Source organism: Dufourea novaeangliae, unplaced genomic scaffold (assembly GCF_001272555.1).
Source record: "Dufourea novaeangliae isolate 0120121106 unplaced genomic scaffold, ASM127255v1 scaffold1, whole genome shotgun sequence".
Classification (NCBI taxonomy): Eukaryota; Metazoa; Arthropoda; class Insecta; order Hymenoptera; family Halictidae; genus Dufourea; species Dufourea novaeangliae.
Genome location: NW_015373885.1, coordinates 323,089 through 350,560, shown reverse-complemented (window position 1 = coordinate 350,560; position 27,472 = coordinate 323,089). Strand labels below are relative to the sequence as shown.

General features: G+C 48.7%; 1 protein-coding gene across 1 annotated transcript in view; it reads left to right on the top strand.

Moving 5' to 3' along the window:
- Window positions 1-14,235: 14,235 nt before the first annotated feature.
- The window catches only part of LOC107192100, an 86,525-nt gene continuing 73,288 nt past the window's right edge, over window positions 14,236-27,472 (top strand). Inside the window, exon 1 of the mRNA XM_015581331.1 lies at window positions 14,236-14,952. Within this exon, the coding sequence (XP_015436817.1) occupies window positions 14,236-14,952 (717 nt within the window). The remainder of the gene's footprint in view (window positions 14,953-27,472) is intronic.

Here is a 27,472-nt window from a genome sequence, read left to right as displayed (position 1 = left end):
GATAGCATAGGAGGACGCCACAATTCACGTCAATGGTGTATGATTAAGTCTCGGCGAGTGGTTCCGTTGAAGGCCCCGTCGTGTCCTACGTGGTTGAACGTGTAAAAAAGGCTTTTAAATATTCTTAGACTTTTATGAGCAGTCTTCATCCCGTTATTAGTCAAGCATTTCGACTGTAGCCTGTGGTTACGTCGAGCATCGTGCCAGAGTCGCAACAGTGCATCGGTAAGTAACCATTAGACGTGTGTCGTTTTCGTTGGATGCGGTTTAAACGATCGACGTGTGGTTAAAACTTTGTATTACTAAATCAAGACACTTCTGATGCGTTGATTTTATTAAACCGTGTTGATTTTATTATGCCTGGAAATGTGAAGGGAGGAATGTCGATCAATGGAAAATAGTCGATACTCGAAGACGCGAGAATGATACTCGCTGAATATCGTTACTTTACCTCCATGGAAAGTTAATTAATCACAGAATTGCATAAACATTGCGTAAGATCTCTCGCGAAATCCCAATTGACCGGGACACGTTCATCGCGAAGCAGGCCGCGGGCAATTTCATCGCTCTAGACAAATCCTCGACCGCCAGGAAGCGTTTAATAGTGCAATTGGCAACCGGTGGCTATTACGCAACCGCAGAAGATAATCTGCCTCTCGTAAGAATGTGGAAAAAAACAGGACAGTTCTTTTTTCAATATTGAAAATTCATGGAACACAAAATCACCTTCCCTATTTGTTCCCCACTACTTTTACTTGCGTTAACCTAACCCAGACAGTAGTAACTAGGTATCAACCGATAGAGAGTAATAAAAACGATGACAATACCGACAGTATCATTTGACCGTAAAGCACAGTTGGGTAACAATTTTAATCGAAGTATTATTCTAATACAGATATCGGAATTTTCGCGTTAAGTCAATTAAAAATAACGAAGAACTTTTTCATCTTTTATTCGTTATTCGAAACTCTTTATCTGGATTATAAATTAAAATCATCTCTGCTGAAAAAGTTTACGGTAAGTAGAAGCAGTATGTAACGCGCAGACACTTTAGCCGAGTAGTAAATCAATGACCTCGAGTAGTTGAAAACTTTTCACCATCGATTTCGTCTCAAAAGTCTAAAGAATATTTCTTTCATATTTCCCATTCTACTCTACGATCCAATCAACGTTCCTCTGAATTCTACTGCAATTTGGTAGATTACCAAGCATCCAAAGTCATCCGACAACGAATGTTCACGGATACGAGAGCCACGCGCGACTCGACTGTCCATCCCGTTGCCCATTAATTACACGTATTTCCAAAGTCCGTGGATCGGACAGACGCACGGCCCGGTTTAAAATCAGCCGACTGGAGGGCTCGAGTCTCTTGTTCGGGCGCCCTCGGTCACGGCGGGACAGAGAGACACGCGAAACGTCTTTATGCGAGCAACGGTACGTTTGGACATTTTCGCTATCGGTTTCAGCTATCAACGAAATGACCATTCGGCAGCGTATCGCGGGGACTGGAGAGAGAAATACAGAGTCACCACGGTAGAGAAAGAGAGAGGGAGATAGAGAGAGAGAGAGAGAGAGAGAAATCGGCTACCGCCAATCTGTCGCTGGCTGCATTAGCCCAGGGGGGTTTGCCTTTTGAAAACGCCCCGTTTGATGAAGCGCTCTCTCGGCAGCCGCTCGGATACTTTTAAAGTAAATTAGCTTTTTAGTTTTCTGTGCCTAAAACCCGGGGAATATAACATGTATAAAAGGAAGGGCTGCTGCTCGACCGCCGTCCGTGCGCGCGAACGCGAGCGAGCGAGCAAGCGAACTTGCCCGAGGGTTCAACCGCCTCAATGCTCTGAATGGTCCTCTTCCGTCTCTGTTCCGACCCCGTGTTTCGCGAGCACCAGTATCCGCTCCGTGTTCTTCTGTTGGCCGGGCGAGACCGTGTGTGTATACCGTGGTACCTACCGTCTAAGTCGGCCGCGGTCTACGTACGTCTGAATGGCCAAAAACAAAATGCGTTCGTTGCATCTCGAACACACCGTCCCACCCTCTTGCCATTCCCAGGCCGGGCCGATTCAAGCTGAAAGACTCTGCCCGCCGCCACCGCCCTATTCTCGATCGAACCGCGCTTTAGACTAACCCGCGGTCGCCCGTTGACTCTCTTTGCGTCCTAAAAAGAAGAAACGAGAATTCTTCGGAGGCCGGAGTTTTGCAGTCCAACGCGAGCCGACCGCCGTCGAAAAAAGTTTACGAAATCCAGCCTCCCTCCCCGTAGAGTCTGCGAACGTTTTCGCAAGGGAGAGAGCGTGGTAAAAACGAGACCGGTGGTTCGGTCTCTTTTCCCCGGCGCGAGGAGAACCTCGAAGGAAGTGGAAAAAGTGTGGGCTTTGTGAAAAATCATGTCGGAAAAAGGCCGTCTGGTTTTTTCGAGACTTACGCTACTTTTTTCGGGGTCAGGAGCCGAGCGCAGCGATGGCAAATAGGGGAGGATATTTCGTTGGAGCTCGACTGGCTAGTCGAGATTGTTAAATGCATAGAGAGGAGTTAAATCATTGGCGCAAAGAGCTCTTTATTACGCGTAAGTTGCTCTACGAAGTGTAAATAAAACTAGAAGGAAACACGAGGATACATGGAGAGAAACTAGCCTGTGCACGCGTGATGGATCTATAAATCTGTAGATAGTGGAAACACCACCTGGTCTCGTCTACCAAGATCAAATATATTACACTTCCCCGCTAAGAAAAGTGTCGATCATCCGGACGCATCTAGATCATCGGTGTTGATCGAACCAAGAGCGCGCGGAAGTCGAGCGATCTCATTAAAAGACCGTGTACTTACTTCCATTCGGTCCAGGAAGCGAAGAAACGTAATCCAGATTCCACGCGGACGGGACAGCGCGGCGATAAATAATCGCGAACGGGCAGAAAGATTCGAAACTGAAAAACGAAAAATGTTTAAAGGCAAATACCCCGGGTGGACTCCCCGCGAGGCGACCCCGGCTTGAACTTCTAGCAGACGTTGCGGGGGGTCTTCTAACGAGCCGTGCAATTAACATTTTTATTAGACGGTTCCTTCTGCGCTCCGATCTCGGGCCTGCTCCACATGCCCGGCCACGGTGTCGATACCCTTCGACGACACGAAATGGTCCCCCCCCCCCCATGCGAAAAACTTCCGAGAACAATAACGTGTTCGGGGGAGCAAATTATTCTGCGGTGAAGATTAGGCTAAGCTAGTTAAGAATCGCTATAACAGACTGACCGGTTGCGTGAACGAAGAAAGATAACTCATTTAGAACAATGCCAATCAGGGGTCGTCGATCAATCACGTAACACGATTTCAGACTTTATTAATCCACAGAGGGCGGACGCTTTTCAATGTCCGTCCTGAAACAGCATTTGGGTCTGCTTGAACCCCATCAGCTTCCTACTTTTTTAACATATTGTTGCGTGGCGCGGCATGACTTCCAATAAATAAAGACACTGTTTAGAAAAAGGAAGAACTATTTATTTGAAGAGGAGTACTTATCTTGACACGACTTTTCTGTTCTACGGTCGTACCACGACTCTACGTTGTCCCTGTTTTGGACATCATTACCAAAACAACATTACACAATACGTGCTACCTATCGGGTAACACGTAACACATTTTTTTACACGACACAACATCAAATTAACGACTAATCCTTAGTTTGTAAGTAACTTACGTGAAATTCCTGGGATAGTCCACAGCATGGACACCAGTTACGAGTTGTACGAACGTGGACACGGCTGGTCGGGCGATCGTTGTCGAAAGCAGGATCGTTCGGCGAGCACGGAAAGCAATGGCCTCGAAAGGGTCAAACAGACCATCTCTCCGTTCGGCGTACATACATACCTACCCACTATCGTCGATTCCCATAAAGCGGTTAACGAAACAAACAAAAGGAAGATTATCGGTCTCGCGCCTCTTCACCGAGCGAACACGAGTTACGGCCGCGGAAGAGAGTCACGGTTCACTGGCTCGCGTGGATTCGCTCGCGAAAAATGTTCCGCCCGTTCTTCCCGGCCGCGCTAGTCTTCGCGCCTGGGTATTATGATTATCCCCGTGTAAAGGTCCTTGGACGGCAAAACAAACAAGGGTTATCGTCGACAAGGAGGTGGGGGGAAGGTAGGTATCGCCACATAAGTATTACAGGGATACCTTCGTGCAACGCTACGAACAGAGAAAGAACCAGAAAAAGAGACAGATAGAGGGAGAGAGAGAGAGAGAAAAGAGGGTGGCCGTACGGAATGGCGCGGAGCGGCGCCTGGTCGGTACATCGAGCATTGTTCGGTATTCGATGCGCATCGGTGTGTGCTACGTGCCGTACGGTGATTTGGCTAACCACACGTTGTTGAGCCATCGGCGGCATCCCGGCATTGTTTGCTCGCTTTGATGAGGCCAATTCGCGTATTCGCTTTTGCCGTTGCGTTTCGTACGGGATGCGCGGCATCGTTCACCGTGATGCTCTCTCGCCCCGACACGGCGTGTCTACTTGCGCGTGTTGTCCCTGTAGAGCTTGCGTCGGTGTTTGCGCTTACCACCCCCTCTAAACGAGACCGAATGACCTGGAAAAAAAGGGCTAGCTATATTCCCTCCTCTGTTCGTGGATATCTTTCTCTTTTTTTTTTCAGTTTCGGGATTCTTGTCGAAGGTCTGCCTAGGGGTAGTTTTTGGATGGAATCGGGGCGCGTTTTCGTACAAACGCGGAATATTCTGTTTAAATAGAATTTGTCGAAAGCAAAATACACTGGAGAATAAAATTCTGAAGGGAATACTCGTTGTGACATGTCGGGTGAATGATTCTTTGAATATAAAACATGGTGCTAATATTAATTAAAGTATATTCGAATAATTTTATTCGGTTTTCACGGTTCACTCGATTTCCAATCTATGGCCATGGAAAATCGACCAACACGGCGCGGCATAGAACTGGATTTCTGAAGAGCAACAAGGTCGTGAATGTGTGTGTGCTGGAGAAGCCAGGCGTGTGAGGCCTGGTCGAGCGTGCGTGTACGGGGCTGCGTATGTCATTAGTGACCCCGGGGGTGACCCCGGGATTCGCTCTCACCATACCGGGCTATCAACACCGACCACCGTGCGCACAGGGCTCCATTACGCCTTTTCTAACGATCCTCGCTGCACGACACTGTCGCAGATTATAGTTACCTCGCTTCGACGCGAGTAGTTCGAGGTTCCCCTTTACGTTTTATCACGTGTTGCGGAGGTAATGGCAGGATACGGAGCCGGGAGAATTGTTTCTTGTACTCTCACGACTAGGAAGAAGAAACCGTATCTCTTTGTGTGTGTGCAGCTGTTGGAACTTCTCCAGCGAACGCTACAAAATTAGACGCGGAAACAAACCTATTTTGGAATTTGTCATTTTTTTATTGTCTTTCGAATTTATCAATGAAATTGTCAATGATGTATCCTGAACGACACGGTGCGAGGAAAAGAAAGGGGGTCGGTTTAATTCGAAAACCGTGACAAGGCTGAGGTGTCCCGATCGATCCAGCATGGGACGGCGCGGTCTGACGTAGAAGAGTATACGTACTATGCGAAAGGTTCGCCTGTAACGATACCAACTCGTCGTTCTGGGCCTGCCTCCACCGAACTGGTAACTGCTGCCGCTATTAAATGCAGACACGAGCGAGCACAGCCCGGAAATTGCCTAATTTCCTGAGTGCGCACGCTGATCCGTCACAGTGACGTGACGGGGACGTGGTTGCACGAATACCGTGACTTTTAATGTCAAGTGTCAAAAGAAACTCGGTGAACACGCCATTAATATCGCCGACTATATCGCTGGACCGAGGACTCCGACCCTTAAACGAACCCGATAGGATTCTCCGGCGGTGGCGTTGAATCTTTCGCGAATTCTGTCACGGAATCGCTGGAAAACTAAAGTCGACTGAAACGAAGGCAACTTATTTTTGTCCATGATATCCCTAACGGGTTGTCTTTCATTTTCGCTTAAAGTCCAGGACGGAAACTTTCGAATCGGCGTGCGGAGCTTTATAAAGTGTACTCCTTGCACACTTACAATTCTCGATATGCGCCTGTCACTTCAATCGACGAAACTTCCGTAAATTGCCAAACAAAGTTGTGTGTGTGTGTGTGTGTGTGTTTGTATTTAACAGAATGTTACACGTTAATCCGTCGATCGATAATCCGTAATACCTGACGGTAATTAATTAGGGCGGCCACGGAATGGCGTACATTCGGCGAATCGGTGTAGCGTGCGCGGCGATACGGACACCGATATTTGTCGACAACGACGGCAGAGAATTCCGGTGGCGGAATGTATCGAACAACCGAGTCGACCGGTCGATACAATAAGCTCCCCCACCCCCTCTCTGTCAGGACAAGGGGGTATCGAGGGAAAGATTAGGCGTTCGACGTGGGTCGTCAGTGATAGAGAGACTAATCCGAGGGACTTAACGCGGTCCATGCGCGAACAAGGGAACAGGGTGACAGTAGATAAGAGAAAAGCCACAATTAAGAGACGTCAATCGTTCGTAGACGCTTCCGAACGCATTAGAAGGACATAAGCCTCGTCGAACGGCCGACGTTTATCGACGGTCCAAGCTGTTCTTACCACGGAAACAATCGTTCGGACGTGGGTTCCTGTGCGAACCAACGGGTTAAAGACAAATATGTATGTACCGGTTCACGTGTAGTCTACTTTCCCTTAATTCAAAATCACAATACCAAATACAACAGGCAGTGAGACGTCAACGAGGGGATGACAGTATAACAGATGAATATTAATTCTAAATAATATATTTGTGAATTGTTATTGTATCTAATAATTGAATATTAGAGCAAGGAATATGAACCATCGGTCAATCTGAATCCGTCACATCAAAGAATAGACGGACAACGCCAAAATCATCAACTGGCAAATTCAACACACAGAAATGCAATTCACTGCGGGACACACGATGTTGCAACAATGTGTAACTGAACTGCGAAGCGGATAAGGCGATTTTCGCTAGATTTCACGAAATTACGAGCGTGCACGCGGCGATGTAATCGGTAGAACCAAGTCTGTCGGCAGTATAAAAGGAAAAAAGAAATACGCGACGTTCGATTCGCATAAAAAAGCGCGCAGCTATGCATAATTTTTCCAGTCGTGGTTTTACGAGAACCCGGGGCATTTTTAAAAGGCAATTTCAGAGGCGATTCCTCGTCTTTCTCTCGCTCGGGTCTACACGACCGCGCGCCGCCTCGCAGTTTTCTTTGAGCGGACGGTCATTTTGTTCGAGTAGACGTCCGTGGTCACGATCCATGACGGAGAAGCCCCGTAAGGAAATTTATGCGCATAGCCACAGAGGTATACACGAGCTACCGACTAGAACCAACCGAGTTGGTCTACGTGCGCGCCCACCGGACAGATATTCCGTAACCCCACTCGTCGTCGGTCGTTACAAAGACTTCGTCCGCTTTTGACGCACGAAAGGAGCTCAATTGCGAGGAGGCGCTCGCAGTTGTCAGCTCGAAAGAAAAATCTCGTACTCGATCAGCGGCCTTTCCACGCTTCCGTTATTGCCCAAAACAGTCTGTACGATTCTCGAACTGGTTTTTGTACGATACTCTCGAATTGCATCAAACTTACTTCCAATGTTTCGTTATGTAAAGACGCGCCTTATGGATGTTATTGTAAAGTGAAACAAAATAGAACCAGAAACACAAGGGATGAAAATTGTGAAAGGCATATTTGGTATTCAAATAAATTTAGGCCCAATGTTAACCCCAATATTCTTATCTTCGATTATTCATCTTCACACATTATCCCCAATAGATATAGGAGGCAATAATATTAAAGTATAGTGTCTCTAATCATTAAAGTAGATCACTCCCATTCACATTTGTTTTTCCCTGTCGAAACGGAGCACGAACGGCACGTAGTATGCACGATCGGCACCGCGAAACCGAGGAAAACCGACACACGCTTTTCCCTTCCCCGGAAGCAAACAAACAAAGGAATTCCTTTCAATTCGGTACCCTAATTCAGTCCTCAAAAATAGCTAACGGTACGGTATCATTGCTGCCCCGCGAGCCCGCTTCTGGCGAACGTAGCTACTCGTATATACGCGTAGAGAGCGAACGCCGCCACATGCGCCCCGATCGGGCGCAGGCCAAGACGTCCCACCCCCTCCATCGTCACGGTGGGCGTGTGCGAGCCTCCCCACCGTCGTGAGTCTTCCCCTACGACCCCTACGTCGCTCTCCCCACCACACGGCCGGACGATCATGTGACCGTGATCACCGACACAGACGCGCCTTAGGAGTCGAGAGGGACAGAGGGGACGGCTCGTGTCGCTCGTGAGTCCCCTTCTTTCCCGTGTCGTCCGCTTGCTGTCCTCTGCCACCGGGATCCACGCCTTCCTGCCGTCCCATTGGCCCGATCTGTCCCCCGTGGCTCCTGGTGACACACGCCCATTCTACGATCTCGTTCTCCAGGAAACGCTCCAGTAGGATCGACTGGCGGACTGCAACGATCGGCCGGCTCGATGAGAATTTTTTCGTCTCGCTGGATCGCGTGTACTCGCTCGATATCCTTTGACCGCGCACAGGTAATTACAGAGGTTCGCGCAACGGAGATACTTACGTGGTCGGTGGATGCTGGAATTTTATCGCGCGACTCGTCCTCCACACGGAAATTGAAGATTAGATTACTCGAGGAACGAGTTCCACCGAGCTTCCCATGGATCTGTACTGCTCTACTGGGTATTGTCCGGGAGATTGAATGCCAGAATCCTGGGAATCTGTATCGCACTTGCTCCGAATTACGTTAACTTCTGCAAGCTTTTTGGAGCTTCTCGATAGAGGCTTTACGCTTTTTAGGACTGAACACATGAAAAATAGTACTTACGTATCTACGAATAATAGAAAAAGGATGATAGAAGAATCTTTTGGCTCTAAGTACATTAATTATTATCGTCTTTTTCTGGCTACGAAATTTTCGTGGTTTAGGAACTCAAAACCGCTGTCCCCGGAAATATGACTAATTTCTCGGGTATCCCGGTTTTCCAGTGGGGTGTATCACAGTGTGTAATCTAAACAAGCCGGTAATCGATGTACGCGCTTGACGTGGGCTTGTTTTTCTTTGCCCTACGATACCATAGCCCCTCCGTTCCCCTTGTCGAGCTACGGATCGGACAGCTGGGAAGCGTGGCACGATTGCGTAACGAGGACCGCGTTCCCCTGCCGTCGCTCGTAAAACATAATCGTTTGGCTTGGGCTCGATCTCGTTCGGGCGAGCTCGAGACGCGTCGTATCGCGCGGGAAACCGCGTTATCGCCGGAGACGGGTGTGCAGAAACGCGGCTGAAAAATCGGTTTCCGCGCTTAAAGGTCGCGGCCGATCTCGTCTCGGATTTTTCGATCCCGATATGTCACTGTCAACCGGTATCGGACACTCTAAACACGTCTGCTTGTATCGCCGTCTATTATTTTCACTTTTCAATCGATAAATCGGATGTTCCTTTTCCGTTGACCTTTTCACGGATGGTCCGAAAAATTGCGTATCAGCCTGTCCCAGTATCTCGTTTCGGTGTTTCATGGATCAGAGATAGGTACATACTTGGCGCAGGCCCAATGAAAAGGGGATTTGCTGCCGCGCGATATAATCATTTAAAATTATACTATAATATGCTTCATTAATTTCGGGACATTAAGCAAAATGTAACCGTTCCATCGAAGCCGAATTAACGACTATATATAAAGAATGGCGGTCGTAACAAGCAAAAACGACGGACGCTGTCGACGGGAATGGGGACAAAAAGATCCAATTAATTTCGGCTCGCCGAGTGGGACAAAAAACCGGGCGGCGTGATGGTTTTCTCGAAAATGAGTGTGTGACAAGTCAGACAGTCGCGATTTCTTTCGAAGCTTCGACACGGAAACACTCGAGGCGAACTGCACCGTAACCCGCCCGCGGGTTAATCGATTCCCCGAAGCAGCGTAATCGGGTCCATTAAAGGGTTCTTTTTTCACCGGCGGTGCGCGTAACCGACGAAGTCCTCCCGTTTGACGTAATAGTCTCGGAACAAAAGGGATGCTCAAACAAAACGACAGGTCTATCGTCGTACCTCCTCCCCTCTGTCCTCCCCTCATCCCCCATCGTCTTGCACGAGATTCGATGTCCGCCACGGGGGGAAAAAAAACGAGAAACGAGCGAGCCTGAGAGCGGAAGATGGAGGCACGATAACGACGGTGGAAATTGAATTCTCTCACCAGTCATCCTGCTGCGAAACTGCATACACACGTATGTACGTACTTCCATACGCGTCCTCGGCCAATCCTGCGCGGCGGTCTACGCTGACCGAAGGGAGACCAAGGGTCCTGTCCCCTTTTGTGTCGAAACCGGCGCATAGGTATTATAGGTATGTACGTAGGATACCTACCCGCAACGTAGACTTACCAAATATGTGCTATACTCTACAGAATGCTTAATAACACGGGGACAACACAGATATAAATATTTATATCAGCATCTTCTGTTATTTCTCATGTCTCTAATTAATCCCTGAAATTTTGTCTACATACTATGAAACTCGAGTGAAACAGAAATATTATGAATAAATTTAGAGTTTAAAAGTTTCTCAATTTATATTTGAATTGTTGCGACTAACGGTGGACGCGTACGCGAAAGGAAGAGCTGGAGATTTGTGTATCGACAGCGGCTCCTTTGTTCGATTGCGCAACACCGGGTCTTAGACGGGCGTATGTAATACAGTGTACAATGCACGTTTTGCTTCGATCCGCGTATAGCCGAGCCGATGCTCGGTGATCTAGTTAGCGAAATTGGAATTGAAAGCGTGACCGTTCGACATTACGATAATTTATCACTCAAATAAATGTACGCCCGGTGGTGTTCAGCCGTGTACGAGTATCAATTTACATGACGCAACGGATATGTAATCTGATATATCGTGTAACGGCGCGTACGGGATCGCGAATGGAGGTTCTCATCGGAACCAAACCCACGGGGGAGGGAGTGAACGCGGAATCGGAAAATGATGAATTTCCCCTTTCACGTGTGGATACTCCGCCTTATCGACTCTTAGCCCCCGTCCGACGTTCGCTGGTGGAACGTCATTTTTAACGCGTGCTTCGTTCGCCAGAGGAACCGCGCGTGTCATTTCAGGGGTGGTAAATAAGCGACGCTGACAGTTACAGACGCGTACACATCAAAGGAACCGCCTGTCTCGCGCGTTACTTCCATGTAAATCGTTACGTTCGTTTCTTTTTTCTTCTCGCGCACGCCGCGGTTCGCCGTGTATTAATGATGTTTTAATGGAATGGGAGTGTTCGCTAACTGCTCGCGCTCGATATTTCTTTCCGGCAAGTTGGCAGCGCTCGACGAGTAATTACTCACGGTCGTACTCGTCAAATGACCGAACCGATTGGAGTTACTTGTTACACGGTAGCGTGTCGTGTCCTCGAACGCGATCGATCGCGGTGTCAAAATTAGAATTAGTTTGTTTATTATCCCGTTACGAGGCCGACGTGAGAAGTCCACGAGAAAGATTAAATTGCGATCGAAGGGGAAGAAATATTCTTAATTCTAAGGGCTTGTCAAGGAAAATCTGTGAAAATCAAGAATGAAGTACATTGAAGAAAATAAATTAATATATATTTACCATTTACGGACCGATTAGGTAGACAACAAATAACACTGCAACCATGTGGAAACACTGGGATGACGCTTTTTAAGCTATCAACGATGGTAGAACCTGAACACCTGCACGAATAATTCGATACTCATTTTCATCTGGCATAAATCGATAGATTTTCAAATATACCAAGCTATTCTCAATAGTTAATCTTCAACCGAAACTTCATTTCAATTCAACCAAAGCGGAGCAATTACAAAGAGAGTAGGCACTTGTACCGTTCCGACGCGGTATAAAAACATCACGCATTCAAGATGAATGGGCGAAGTTAAACCAGTGTCGTTTTTCAGAACCTAATCCGTAACTTCGGAAACTTCGTTTACCAGCATCCGAGACAGTAAAGAATACCGCCGAGTGGGAGAGTGGAAACAGGAAATTACGAATAGGGGATAAAACAACGAGCACCGATGCTTGGAACGCCATATATGTAAGATTTCAGTGAACGTGTATTAGGTCGGATGGAGTTGAAGCGGTACGAGGATGGAATAGCATATACATCTAGAGCGAACCGAATGGAGCACCGGGTGCAAAGGGTAACGAAAAAAAAATCGATCGTCTCAGGGGGTTGGGGAGGGGTTGAGGATACCGAGGAGCGTCGTTTGGGCGAGGACGAAAACACGGGAAGAGAGCACGTATACTCGACGCTAGACGTCGAGAGGAGAAGTAAGCCGTGAATAGAAGGCTCCACCGGGTAGGATCCCCGACAAAAGATGAATCTACAAAGTGGGTCTGGCCGTGTAAGTCCGTGCGGAAGGCGGGAGGCAGCCGGCGGCGCGGCTGGCCGACTCTCCTCCGCCGTGGGTATATACGTACACGCCGAGAGAGGAGAAATATATCGAAGCTCGGGCGTATTCGGGCCGACTCGTGCGTTCCCGGTGGCTGGTGGTGGCCGCGCACCTCCGCCAAGAGTTTCACGCTGCGTGGAACGAAACTCGTACGCGATCAGCTCGACCGAGGCAATCCGGCATCCTTGATACGTATGGCCGCGCTGCGTTCAGGCTCGATATTCGTGTCTCATTTTCTACCCGGAAAATCGGTGGCTCGATCGGTCGACGATAATTCAAATCCCGGGCGGCGCTTGGAAAATCGCGGTGTCGCGTTCGAATCACCGCGACGACACAGTGGCACACACGCGTCCGAATACCCCTGTCGCGAGCGTGAGCCATCGTCGGACGGCCCCCAGGATTCTCGAGGCAGTGTACCGTAAAATAAAAAGAAGTTCGCGGAACACGGTGAAAACGCGCGTCACGGTGCCTTCACGCTCGACGACGTCGCCCACAACAGACAGAAAGAGAGATATCCGCTGGAGAAGGGAGAAAGAAGCCCCGACGAATGAATAGTCTTGGTGGCGCGAACGGGTGACAAGCCCCGTTTCCGTTCAGCCCGCGAGTGTGTCAACCCTCCCGAGAGAAGGAAAAGTCTCTCCCGTTTCTCCTTCTTCGTGACGTACCGTCGCCCGATTGGATCTGTTGCGAGTCGTACGGACGACAGGCGACGAATGACGAGGCAGGAAAGGGTCCCTGCGATAGGGCCAGGTAACGATCCGACCGCCAGAAGGAAAATCGGAGTCGTAGGCGGGGCCTAAGGTCGGGGGACACGTGACACGGAAACTGTCACGCCGCCCTTGTCCTCCCCTCCTTCAACCCCCTCCACTCGACCGAAAAGCACCGGAGTCAGCCGGCTATACGAGCGCTGCTTCTAACCAACCGACTGCGTGCCGCCGAACGCTTCTGTCCGCTCGGCCGCTGCGAGCCTCTCCTCTATCTCTCTGCCTCTCTCTCTCTCTCTCTCTCTCTCTCTCTCTCTCTCTCTCCGTCTACGCTCCACTCCTCGCTGCGACTCTGCGAGGCGGACTGGCCACTTTTTCTAGACGCACCGTGGACAACCAGCAACCATCATGAGATGCGCCTATGACGATGACGGCGTTCGCGTAGAGACAAGCTCTCTGTGCCTGCGAATGCCACCTCTGTTTTTTCGATGATCGATTCCTCGAAGTTCATCAGTGACAAAGTTCCGCATCCTTCTTGAGTACCTATGTGACAGGAACATGAAATCGTGACGAGGATTAGAACGTTACGTCTACGAAACGTATTCTTTCCTTCGTTGATCTTGAGAAACACGTCCTTCTTATTTACAATCACCCTTGTCGAAGGCAACAAAAAAGAAAGAAAATAGGAGTGGTCTAAAAGCCAGACAGCCTATTTACGATCGACAGCTGGCTATTCGTGCAGGTACGTGACACCAAGGACGACCGACAAGGCTCGCAATAATATCGAACGCGAATTCCCCCGAAAGTACCCAGACGACCATTCGGTGTCAGCTCGCGGTTGGTGTCGGTTGATCGAGAATCCGTGCGTTTCCGAGAATTGGCCACGAACGATGCGCGTACGCCCGGACAGTCCGCTCGATACGTCCGACGCCCTGCTCGTGATTCCCCCGAGATTCATCGCGTTTGATTCCGCGGCGAGGGAAGTTTGACGGGCGCGCGTTACGTTCTCACCGGGCGATGAAGTGGCCGTCGAAAGGGCGTCGCGCGTGAACATCCCGAGAATGCAGCAGGGCAGCGTGGGCGGCTGTGACGAGGACACGACCGTGCCCACTGCGCGTGGCAAATCGCCGAAAAGCATCGAGGCTTCGAAGGCCGAGTTCGCGAACGAAAGGAACGCCCGCGAATCGAACAGTCGTGTACGTGTGAAAGTCGAGGTTCCAGAATCGACGGAGGTTTTCGAGGTGAAGCGTGAACCGCAGGATGAGTACCATCCCCTGCAACCGGACTATCAGTACGACAGAAAGACGATGGTTCCTCCGAAGATCGACGGCAATCCTGAGATGCCTGGTCAGTGTCAAGCCCAGCATCAAGGATACCGTCCAATGACAAGCGGCCTCCCGAATTCCTATGGATTCCCGCACTTCTACGGATCATCAGCGATGCTGCCACCACCGTTTCCTAGCGTGAGACCGTCTCCTGATAGATCGATGGGCAAAATAGAGGAGCACGAGCACGAACAGGAACGATTGAGAGTGTCCAGTGTCCATGGTGATGGTTCTTTCCTTCATCACGAGCATCATCGGTTCGAGATCGGTGATTACCATCATGGAAAACCACCTGGATACACTGGACTGCCTTATCCTTCGTTTCGACCGTCTATGCAGCAACGCCCGGCCTATATGGGACATCAAAACAACAGTTACAGGGCCGCTCAGTATCAGAACAGGCAACGAAAATGGAGCAGCGCTGCACTTCGTGGATTTCATCCAGCGATGCCGGTGAGTACTCCCGTGCGTTCTGATTTTCATTATTCCCAGGTATATTGTGCGGATCATGATTCATAGCTGCACCTCGACAATCATTCGCGTTGGTCTGCTCGAAACGGGTTGTATCGAACGCGTTCGAACGATAGAGATCTTGGACGCTATTGTAATTTTCAAAGTGCACTCTAGACTTTTGCCGACAGTGTCAGGAAAAACGTAAACAATAGCTGAATATTTCCATTTGACTTTCACCCTGATTTTTTTATCTGCATTCGGTCACAGAACGGAAACAGAGCGAATACACGGGTACTCGACTAGTAGTTCGAGTCAATAATACTAATATAAACACGAAACACCAAGGAGAGCGAATGATCCGATGATTTCTTTGATAAATATTCACGATAACAGCACAGTCGACCCCGCCTTCTAGAAAAGATAATATTCTGACACGCCATGGAAATTATATTTCCCAAGGATAATCCACGTATCGCGATAACAGCCCCAGCCGAGCACGAAGCATTTGTTTTTCCGACTCCCACTCGATTCTAACAAGCAATGAACTTTAATTGATTGGTACTCGCGTGTACATATTGAACTTGATCCCACCGCTAATGATGTTCGATGCAGGATGCGTGGCGGCCCCCTCCCTCGGTCGCATGGCGGGGTTATTATGTGCGAAATCGAAACGAACAGATCATCCCTACCCTTGTTTCTCAGTCGTGTTCATCCTCTGTTGCGATTACCTTTCCGTCGCGCCATGGTTCGAGAGGTAACACGTTAATATATCGACACATATGTGCACGGAAGAATACCTTTTGTTCCCAGAACGCGGAAGCAAACTGCGATTTTACTTGCAGATTATTTTTAATTGTGCCCCCCCTCCTCCCGCCACCCGCGTTGATGATGTATTGAACGATGCTTTCTTTTGTTCGAACTGGCACGATTGTAAACAAAAGCGCATACATTATATAAGAGAGCGCGCGTTTAATCGTATCCACGGATATTTTAACCAATATTTTAACTACACGGGGGTCTCCTCTATGCGGTCACGCTTCCAACGCGCGCGAACTTACCCTTTAGCTGGCGCTCGGCCAGCTTTTCGCGGGTTCATAAAACAAAGAACAGCCTCTACCCCGAAGGCGCTCGAAAGAGCGCGCGGCCACGGTTTTTTAAACCATCGCGAAAACTCGGCCCGCTTTAAATCACAGTGGTTAGGATTCATCGGACCATAAAAAAAAAAGAAAAAAAAAAAAACAGGCCAGAGGGGGTGCTGGCTGGAGCTGTGCATGGGGTGTGTAACGCCGAGGGACGGGAAAAGTGGCGTGTATAACTCGGCTCCCGGGGAATCGTCGTTTCTTGGTCACGTCGTGTTATCGTCGCACGACCTGCGAAGAACCGCCACGGGCTTCCCCGTGGCATTAATGAAATCGAATGAAAGTTCGCTATCGAGAGGGGAGGGGGTAGAGTTCGGTCCAAAAATTACCGGCCGGTCCGCGAGACGAGATTACAGTGATTACACGGCCGAGCGTGTCGGTTTGGCCCCTCCGGGTAAGACTGCTTCGGTTCACGTATCTCGGCACTTCGGACAAGAGAACATCGAGAAAACCGCGTGCTGGGACCGATCCGTGGGCCCCATTCAAACTGTGCCGTGTATCAAGGGCCCCGAGATTACGAGCCGGGAAATGGCCAATGCAGAACGGTTTGCTCAACGATTATTATTATAATATCGGAGTATTAAAATAGATGCGCGTGCTCCGACGTTCTCGCTCGACCGTACGTTACGCGCGACTTCTGGATCTCCGCGGGAACCGTGCCACCGAGTGCCGCATTACGTATTCTATGGTTATATAATGTGTTGTACCGAATACCGGCTGGCGTAATGTGGTTACTTTGCAAATTACGCCCGCGGCGTGGTGTGTCGGTGGGGCGAGTGTTCGATTAATTCAAATTGCTCCTTGCGCGCGGCCCATCACCCCCTCTCTATCGCTTTCTTTCTCTCTATAGCGCGTGCAACGGTAGGTTTTCCTTTTCTCTGCGTGATCGTGTACGCGATGGGAAACGCGTGATTCGGGAAGGAAAGGGTGCACCGATGCAAAAGTAGGTCATGAACAGTCGTGTCATCGAGAACGCCGGAAAATTACGAGTATCGACTTGGAACTGACGCGTGAACGGGATCAACCGCCGTACGCTTTACTTCCGTGGATTTAATTCGTGGGTTTTGAATCAAAAAGTGGGTTTGAATAAATAAATTGTTTTTATGGTAAGGTGGAAGAACACTAGCAATGTTTCGTTCCCACTAATCTCAGATGATTTTAGAGTTTTTTCCCAATCTGCTCGAAGTTAAACTTTTGTTGCTGTAATACTGTTCTAAGCAGTTCCTGCAGCCAGCCTGTTAAGACCAACGAGAAATCGTTACCATCTCGATCAGTAATAACACCGATTCTATTCCGCTAATCCCAGTACATCGGTATCATCCCCACGCAAGAAGCCTCTATGCGGCAATGAATCATACAATCTCACCGAGCATCAAAGGGAACGTAAACAGATAAATTATTCTGCGTTTGCTTGTGTCCCTGAAACCGGTGGAGTATCAGCCTGGTCGTCATCCCATAATCGTTATCCAGGTGAATCGCGGCCAAAACGGGTCGTGGCGCGACACCAGCAGCGGAGGATAGCTAGGTTTCTTCACCGAAACTGTCCGGATGGTGGTCGGTCCGAGCCGTAGTTGCCTCGGCCTCTCATCTGCATACCGTTTCCTCTCTCTAACGACCGTTCATCTTCCGCGATGGGACGTACACGCACCTGTATCGAGATAACGCGGCGTAACATATACCCGCGGCGAATAAGGGCATTGAATCGAAGCCGATCCCTTCGGCCGGGCGGCTTTCCTCCCCTCAGGGGGGGGGGGGGCAAAACGGAGTCGCGGCTCGAATCCGCGGCCGACAGGCACCGCGAGGCGGAATAACTCGCAAGTCCTCGGATCGGTCTATAAATTTCGCGGCCGGGAAATCGCGTATGTACACCTGGCGGGAACCACCGAATCGATCGTCGAGATCCTGGCGCGAGAAGGAACGGTTTCTCTTTTGCATCCCTGCGTGAAGCACAACACGTGTAGGCAAATACCTAAGTGGAAGCAACGCGCAATCTGGCTTAACTAGACGCGTAAGTTACTCGCGCCTTTGGTCTGTCACGCGTTTAACACTTGTAACTTTCGGTGAAAATCTTTCCCTTTACGACACGTGATTACGTTACCGATTCGATTGGCGGTTGTTTTAGAATCCTTTGGAATACCGTTTCCGGATCGATTCGTTTAGTGGTTACGGACCGAGTCGGTTCATTAAAATTACATTAGTTTATGAATCTTAAGAATGGTACATACATGGTTATGTAGATATTGCAGTACCTATGTTTACGTGGCCGTATTTATGCTCGTTTGGTTATTATCGTTTTTCCTGTCATTGCTATACCAAATGAATGGTTGTTTGCTACTTATTAACGGGTCCTGTTCGTGTACCCAATACATTATTATTATTATTATTGCTGTTATCGTGTGCTCGACGGCGTTGTTATTGACGGAAAGATGCCAAATGAATTGTGAAACATCGTACAATCATCGAATCTTACATACACGGTTCACGTTTGACGTTGACGGGGAACCGCGAAGTAAATGCAACAACTTGTCAAATCCCCTGCGCGGAACGAAAAGGTTAAAGCCTCGCGGAGATGAGTTACTATAGTCAATTGGAATCGATTCGCTAGCCGGGACGACTATTACACCGGCTAGTTTCCCATCGATCCCGTTAAGGGGGGTTACAAGACGCCCACTTAATAATTTCGTTACGGAGGCGAGCCAGCATTACCCTCGAATCCCAATCATTGGTGCCGTCAATAACGAAGATAACGGAAGCATAGCGAGGAGGCAGGTCGTTCGCGGGTCGGAACAATTTGTTCCTTTCTCGTTCAAGTCCCGTCACCTGATTTCCATAATTATCCACGGCTGATTATGCTGCGTAACTGTAAACATTGTAGCGTGCGGCGTGGAGCTAAATCGAAACTCGTCGCTCGACACGCGTAATCAGTCCATCTATTTTCAGTCTAGCGGTTCGCGTCAACGATTTTTGCATACCTTGAACGGTTATTCTCGAGTTGACTACGTACCAAACGGAGCGTCCGGTGTGTAACCATTTACCAGCACAGTTCCAGTCCGACATACCTAGTAGTTGATCGGCTAACGATCGGACAAAAAAAACGGCAGTAATGACTCTGGATCTTTTAATAGACGATGCTTGATGCTGCTGATTCGTCATCCGTCTTTATGCATGTTAATTGCACGATTTTTTCTCCGCCCCGATAACCACCCAGTACGCGTGATCACGAAGTGAAAAAAGACATCGAAAGCCTGGTTCCCTCGCCGGAGGCGTCCAAAAGGACAACGATTCGAGCGACTAAACGGACCGTCGCGGCATAAGTATAACCTGTCCGGTCTGGGTGGCGCGCGCGAGCGCGTTATTTAACGGAAAACCGAGCGTCGATTTACAAATAACACCGTCGAAAGGAAGAAACGACGGAAGAAAGAAAGAGGACACACGGCCCCGAAGCGATTCCGCTCGCCAGATGCGTTCGTAACCCGGGCCCCGGTGCGTTTTTCTACCTGAAGGGCGTCCAATTGAGCGCAACACATGGCGCTGCGTGGCCTGGCGTGGCGCGCTGCGCTGGGTTTATACGCGACGTGGTGCCCTCCGTGCGCCAACGATTCGTCTCGTCTCGTATAACGATGGGAAAACAAGCTCTTGCCACGTTAGTAGACACAATGCAATTTTGGCCGGTGAACGGACGAGTATTTAATTGAGTCGATGTCCAAAGGGAAAACAACGAGAAAAAACGACAGTGGGAAGGTGGATACGGTGGTTTTTGGGAAAATGAGAAGCGAATGAGAATATAGTTTCTGCTGAGTAAAGTACCGAAAGATGCGTAAACATTCTCAGTTTACTCGTCAAGTGTTCTTTTTTTTTTTTGCCCAACATCACGTGTGCGAGATTACAAAAATTCTGTTAATGTTTAGTAAAGGTTCCAGAAGGAAAATGTCCATCTGTGTAGCTCCTTGGATCTGTCTAAAACAGTTTTGTATATTTTGTACCGATCGATTCACAACGGGGCGTGATTCTGTGAAAAAAAAACCGTGCCCCTTCTGCCCGGTCCCCATTGTCCCGGCTGCAGGCAGAGGCTACACGCTTTTCGTCGTTAATAACCATGCTAAACAGGGCCTCGCCCGTTGCCACCGGTTCCTGGGAGCACGTAGAAACTTTTCTACCGTGACGATGGCCGAAAGAATCCGGAATCGCGGACGATTCCTAGAATGTAAAAACATTTATACTGCCAGACTCGTGAAACCGGCGAGCAAAGACGCAGGCAATTCTAAGTCGACTGTCTAGTAAAACAGAGACACGTTTTTTCTGTCTGTTTGTGTACTCATCGCATAAATCTCAGCACATTTCCGCTTTGCGTATATTCGATCGATCTTCCCTGTCGAGTTCGGTCATTACTACAACGATCGTAATAGCGTTAAAAAGTAATCCTTGGTAATTCACATTGAACCTCTTCGTGTAATACGACACTAATAATTCCGAAAGTCTAACATTTATACATACTTAGGACTAGAACTACAAGCAAGTCAAAATGACTTGTCAATAAACGCTTACAACGACGATTAAAATATTACCACAATACATTTTCTCAGATCTTTTGCACCTTTTATTACGATATGAAAGTGAAGAAGTTAGTCAATTTCTAAATATCTCAATTTTCAAAAGTTTTTTTACGTTTATCCACCGATTGAAGCAAATATGCGTTTAACGTCGATAGTTCTAGTGTTAAATCGGAACCTCCCGTCCCTACAGTGGCTTCGAGTGAATCTCGTTATCAATATTCAACACTTTATTTACGGACCAGCCTGTCGAAAAACGTAAACGTATCTAATCAGTGAATCCGCCTCAAAACCGCCCCGGGTAATTATATGACCAGTGTGCAAACAGACGCGCCAGGATCATGCTACGAACGATACAAGGCGTCATATCGTGCGATCGGTCGCATTACCGCGCTCGTATTTACCGAGGGTTTCCAACGCGGGATCGTCCAGTTAACGACACAACCAGCGGACGACAAAAAGCGTGTGGCTCGGTGTTATTACCTCGAAATGAGGCATCTCGATGATACCTGTGGATGCATGGGAACGGTTGTTTGTATACATATAGGTACGCGTGTTCGCACCGGCGGGTCTCTCCCTTCGATATACACACGCGCTGCGTAATCGCGTGGCTTTACATGTCACTTTGTAGCGCATGAATAATTAATGGCCTCTCCCGTTTATTTCACCGCTCGCTTTACGGACGGCCCCGCGTTTTTTTTTTTTTTCTTCTCATTTTCCTCTTTGATTCCGATACCTCGCGCGATCATTCGACGCGTTTCCGGAACGGGGAGTCGGGAGGGAAAAATGCCGTCTCGACTGTCTCGGGTTTCTTTGCAATCTGTTTGATCGTGTAATGCTGTCCAGGTGTATTCCGCCGAAGAATCAGAATCGCTGATTGAACAGAAGAAACTTGCCGAGGGAAGAGTGGGTCGCTCACGGACATTTAAACGAAACACTAAAACAATATAGAATCAATGAATTGTAATGAAATTGATCTTCCAGAAAGTAGTGGGGGGATGCTAGTTTCGTGTTCGATCTTTACGTGAAAGTATGCACTAAAAGTGGTACCGTTTTCCTAATTACCAGAAGGTATTCGGCCAGCGAACTCATCTGTCGTAAACGTCAGGCCGTAAGATAACCATATCATGCGAATTATAAACTTACAGTAAAAAAGACACACCGGAGAGCTCCGCTCTCCGATAACTGTTTTACGACTTCGGTTGATTGCGGCGGAAAGTAATTTCTATGACATCAACACGCGGAACGGAATCGTGGAACGCAACTTTGTGGAACAGAACTTCTAGAAGCTGGTTACAGCATGGCTGCCGAGACTAGCAACGCTTTTCTCCTCAAGGTTAATTGAAAAAAACGGAGCGATTCTCGAAGAACTCGCGGGGACGTTTTCTCTCTCTCTGTAGAAGAGAAATATCATCAGTTGCCCGTTCTTCGGACGGCAATTCAACGTTGTGTGTGGGTAGGAAAAAAAAATGAAGAGGGAGAGCCAGCCAACAGCCCTCGTGTCGTTATTAAAGGACTGGACGTCAGTCGACAGCCGCAGGAAAGGGCGCGTGCATGGTGAAACCGCAACCCCGAAGCCGCACGCTAATTATTTATTCTTCGTTATTGCTACTTTTTGACGTGGCGTGACGATATTCTCCCTCCCTGTCGTCGCATATGATTCGACCGCCCCGTTTCGTCGACCTTCACCTTCTCCGTGAACTTCCTGTCTTCGCCGTCGCTGAGATTGTCAACGGAAACGGCTGATCATTTGTTGTCCTCCTCGAATATTTTAGTTCGACAACGTCTGGTGTTTTTAGTGCCAGAATAACGTACAATGGGCAATATTAAGGATTAATACGTGTCCTATAACCGTATTGACAACGGTTCTTGAACCCCATACAGTTGTTAATGGGATTATTACTAAGGATCGAGGTTAGTGGTAAATTAATAGCTAGTTCTGTATTGATTATATTCCGATCGTATAAGTAAAGTTCCTCAAGGTTTAAGGGATACATAACGTCCAGGCCTTAGGAGCCCTTTACCCTCGAGGTGTACAATCATTTTATATTCGAGAAAGCGTTCCACCGACGGGATAATCGTCTATGACGCATAGTTTGACGGTGATTGGGTTCCGTGACGTCAATATTGCCACGGATAGGCGGACACGGGGGCCTTCAGGTTGTGTGAAAATATTTGCGGCCGTGCGTGTTCTGATCGCCGCGGCGTTTGGAATGTGTGTGCGTGCTAGGCCGGGTCCACACGGAATTTCCGCGAGATTTGTATTGGTCGTGTCCGAGGAAGACCCCTCTCTCAGGTCCGGCAACAAGACGTTTCACGTGGCGAGGGAAGTGAAATAATTGAGAGGATACATATGGGAAAGTGTGCTCGTAATCGAGCGGCGTGTTCGACGTGTATGTACCTCGGGGAACAAAAACTTAATTACTATTTGCCGTAAATAAATTAATGGTAATCACCGCGGATAATAGTCCGTAACGATCGTTTGGTAGATGTTGAAATTTCATTCGACGATATTGAGAGAATTCACGCGGAAAATTCCCTCGTGAAACGGAGATCGGCCACGAGCGATCGACGAAAACAATACGAACAATCTATCGCGAGGTGATTACGACAGTTCTTCAACGTAAGGACGCATACATTGCATTATATATTTTTCCAGCAATTATCATTCCGCGGTTAGTACCTGCCTCACACCGGACGGGTGAAAAAGGTTCTATCTCATCGCGAAACATCGCGAGGCAAACGAATTACCATTACAAATCTCTTTGCCCGTGATCGCGAACGCATAAAAGTGTCGGGTTACAGTAATGTATTCCTTCGGGTTTCGTGAACGGCTTATATCTTGAAACTTTCATTAGACCGACAGGGTACGGCGTACGTGTCAGTTTCACACGTATTAATGCGAAATACTTAACTAGACATAATGTTTTCCAGCAATTAGTAAAGGCAGGTAGGGTGTGGAAAAGAGGCGGAGAGCAACAACTGAGAAGTTTTAATTTCAATAGATCGTTAGAACGATTAAATTCATTCGTATTGTGTATAGTGAAGTCTCTGCGTTAACGTTCCATAAATATATCGTGGCTCGTTCCGAAAATTTAATATCTCGTGAAACAGTTCGCGGTTCACAAGTAGAATCGGCCCTTGAGTCGGACCAATCGTCCTGAGAATACTCCACCATACACCTTCATCGCCATCATTACGACCAGCTTTCCAGCAACTTCCGAGCAACGTGGTCGCTCGTACGTTTGTTAATAGCGGCTTATCCTCTTCCGCGAAACGGTTTCCGACTCGCAGAGGTTACGCGTCAAGCACCATGGACAATGCACGATACATTGATTCTTTATGAGGCCACGTGGGATACTCGGCGTAGTGCCTTATAACTGCTCCACGGTCGACGGTTATTGTAATACGGCTAACGTACCACACTTAGCCGATTATGTTACAAAGACACGGAACGGGCCGCCGCGTACCACGCTTCACGATCGCTGACACCTACCGACCCGCGAGCGCTCGACGTTCGCCGAGGCATTATGATCACCGGCCATTAAAGTAATCGATGCTATTTAGAGGCAAGATACGCTTCTCATACGCTGACCCCGCCGTGACATCCTAGAGCGTAGCGTGGATAATTTCGATTTGCACGATTTTCACCTTGTACCGAACGAATTTTCATGCGGAGGAGAACGATGACATTGACCTCTGTTCATTTCTGAGATAGATGATAGTCTCTATGGAGAAGAATCGTGGATTATTCTTCGTTCAGCGCGCTTATCATTGGGTATGTTTGCTGCTTACCCTTCTTCAGTTTCATCGATGGCAGTAGTTTATCGTACGTCAAGAGCCGGAATAATAAATTTCATAACTCTTTAATAAATCTGATTTCCATTTACTAATATTTCTGAAGATACACTAGCCTGCAAGCCTCGATATGCATCACTTTGGGTTGTGAACCCCTTCGAACAGATCACGTGAGTCACCCGTGCAACTCGCCTCGAGGACAGGATTAAGATTTTTAATGCGTCGACCAGATTTATTCTGGATATTAAAGACGTCGAGGAAGGGGACAATTCCAGCTAACAATTTCAGTTTTTCAACGCGTAAGCAGGATCTCGGGGTCTATCCGACCACCAGGGTTCCCCGCTAACGTTCTCCTTCCCCGCCATAACGAGCAGATATGGTGGCTGGTCAAACACGACTCGGTGATTCTTTATGGGGCCATTAAAGCCGCGCGGAGTCATAGTCGCATGGTAAACATTATTATAATCCGACCAGCACAGCGCACCGCGCCGCGGCGGCCGTGCCGATTACTTTACAAAGGCGCAGTACGACTGCTTTAGGGTCGCGATTCCGCTTTACGAGCGCTGACACTAGCGATGGGAATCGAGCCCTCTGAAGACGTCTTGATTCACAAACAGGAACCAGCATTCTTTGGTGGCATAATTTACTCGGAATTTTCAAAAATTTTCAGAAAGATTCTAGGACTTAATTAACTTCGTATGCCTAAACAATAAAACAGGAGCAAACGGAGTCGAGATACCATTTGGTACTTGTTGGATAGCGAAGATTGGAGCTAAGTTGAAATATGTATATTGGTTGCAACAAGAACGGAAATTTATACTTTCCCGATGATTTGCATACTCGTTTCAAAATGCATACGAAAGTCCCAGCACTACCTAACGCTGACCAAACTGGAGCAGACCACAAGCACACTGCTCTTGCTCCTATCGCGCGGCAACGAACGCTCGTGCGCCGATATTACGAGCTCGAATATTAAAGTAATTGATGCCACCATAAAACATCGAACAGCGGCACGTCCCTCCGTGTTCCTGTGTCGGTTCTTTCCCATCGTGTCCCTGTGGAGCTCGGACTAACGCGTGGACGGTATTCCTCCGCGTCGTTTCCTTGAATTTTTGCCGGATACGGAGGTGCTGTCGTTACATTAACCAAACAAGTGGCAAATAAACGATACGAAATTCTGTCCGTTTAACTACGGCAGTGATGGGCAACCGAGCCCGCTCGGGCATGTTGCCCGCACGGTCAAGTGGCGGGCAGTCGCGGGCTCCTGTGAAGGCGACGCGAGGCAGGAAACGTTTAATCTAAACTAAGGTATCGCTCGTATAGATTAATAATCATTTATGTTTCTTTTTATTCAAAACAGAGGGGGCGCCACAAACGTGTAGGTTTTTCCGCCATCTTCGATTGAGAAAAGTACCGGAAAAATTTGGGAATTTATGGGAAATGCTCGAACTCGAACGAATCGGAACCACAGAAGACGACCCAACGTCGCGGAACCCTACACCGTGTTGTAACCGTCTTAAATAGTTCGGCCGAGGCGTGTGTGTTTCGCGCTCGAATAATAATTTCTTATCCCCGTCGGGACCATACGGAACGGCTTCATCGCCCCAGGGCCTCGGTGTACATCCTCGCGACATTGTCTACCCCGCGGAGGCTACGGTGTAGCCGGAGGATTTAAAGAGCCGGCTGGATCGCGTAGGCGGCTGCCTTCCACGGTGTAAACCGAGCTTTACGGCGCTCGTGGTCCCCGTCGATCGTGGGATCGTATTAGAGCGGCGCGTCGGCGCCGAGTTTGGCTTAGGTCCGAGGGTGTGTGTGCAGGGAGGAACTGTGCCGTTCTTCAGCTGTGGTTCGATGCAAAGGGAAGCAAGGGAGAGAGAAAGAGAGAGAAAAAGTGAATACGAAGAGCGGAAGAGAGAAGGGAAAAATAAAGAGAAATAATAGAGTCGGCTGGTGAGACGGAGAAATGGATCGAACGGACGGCGGCGGAGAAACGGGTACGAACGGAGAGAGACAGAGGATGGAAGGGCACATGGAAGGAACAGCGTGTAACGATGTATCAAGCTGTTGCGCCCCTGGCGTGTCCGGCAATGGTGGATCGTCGCTTTGAGCTGGACCGCGCCGCTTCGGCTCTGCATCATGCCTTTACACGCTCCCAATGCCCAAACGAGGGACGATAATGCCTCGCTCTCGTCTTGTTCCCGCGCATAGACACTAAGAATTTCGTATCCCTTGCCGCGCGCGCGCGCGCGCGAGCGAGCGAGCGCCCGCTCACGACCTATCTTACGGGTTAACAGAGCCGACGCAGCCGGTCTGCCTCTCTTCGATTGACTCGTTCTCCTCCAGCACCGTGATATGCCGTCTTTTTATGTCCTCCCGTGGATCTCCCGAGGATTTTGCACTTCCCTTCCCGGTTTATTCCGCCCCTCCTTGTTTCTCTACCGGTTCCTTCCAATGTAGATTCCCCATCCACCGGGATGTAATTGCGAATTGAACGTGCCCCACATGTCCCCTCGAAATTATCCTGTACGTCGAAGACTGGACCGATAGGAATTGGAAACATAATTCCAGAAATTCTGTATTGTTCGCTTCTAACGAGTTCCCACGGATACGAAACTTATTCTACCCGATAACGTGACAGGGTATCTTTGGCGAGGGGGGTTAGGGTGGACGATAATTAATTTCAGCTGTGCGGTTCGCCCGTTTTCTCGCCAGTTACCGGGCGTGTGCGAGTCCCGGCATCGATATTGGCGCGGCACGGCGTGAGTCTTTTAATAATTTCCACTCGACGCGCACCGTCTAGCCCCGCTCGCGTGAGTAATGTCGCGCGAATCTCGACAGGTCGCCGAGATAATATAATTCGCGGGCGATATTTTAAAATCCCTCCTCCCCCGAGCGTAATTAATTCTGATATCCCCCTGGCTCGTCGTCTTCTTACTCTTCAACGCGGATAGATTAAATTTCTGCACGGCAATAAATTCCATTAATAATATTGCATGATACGGTTCGGTCGTATGCTTGGCTCCGGCTACTCGT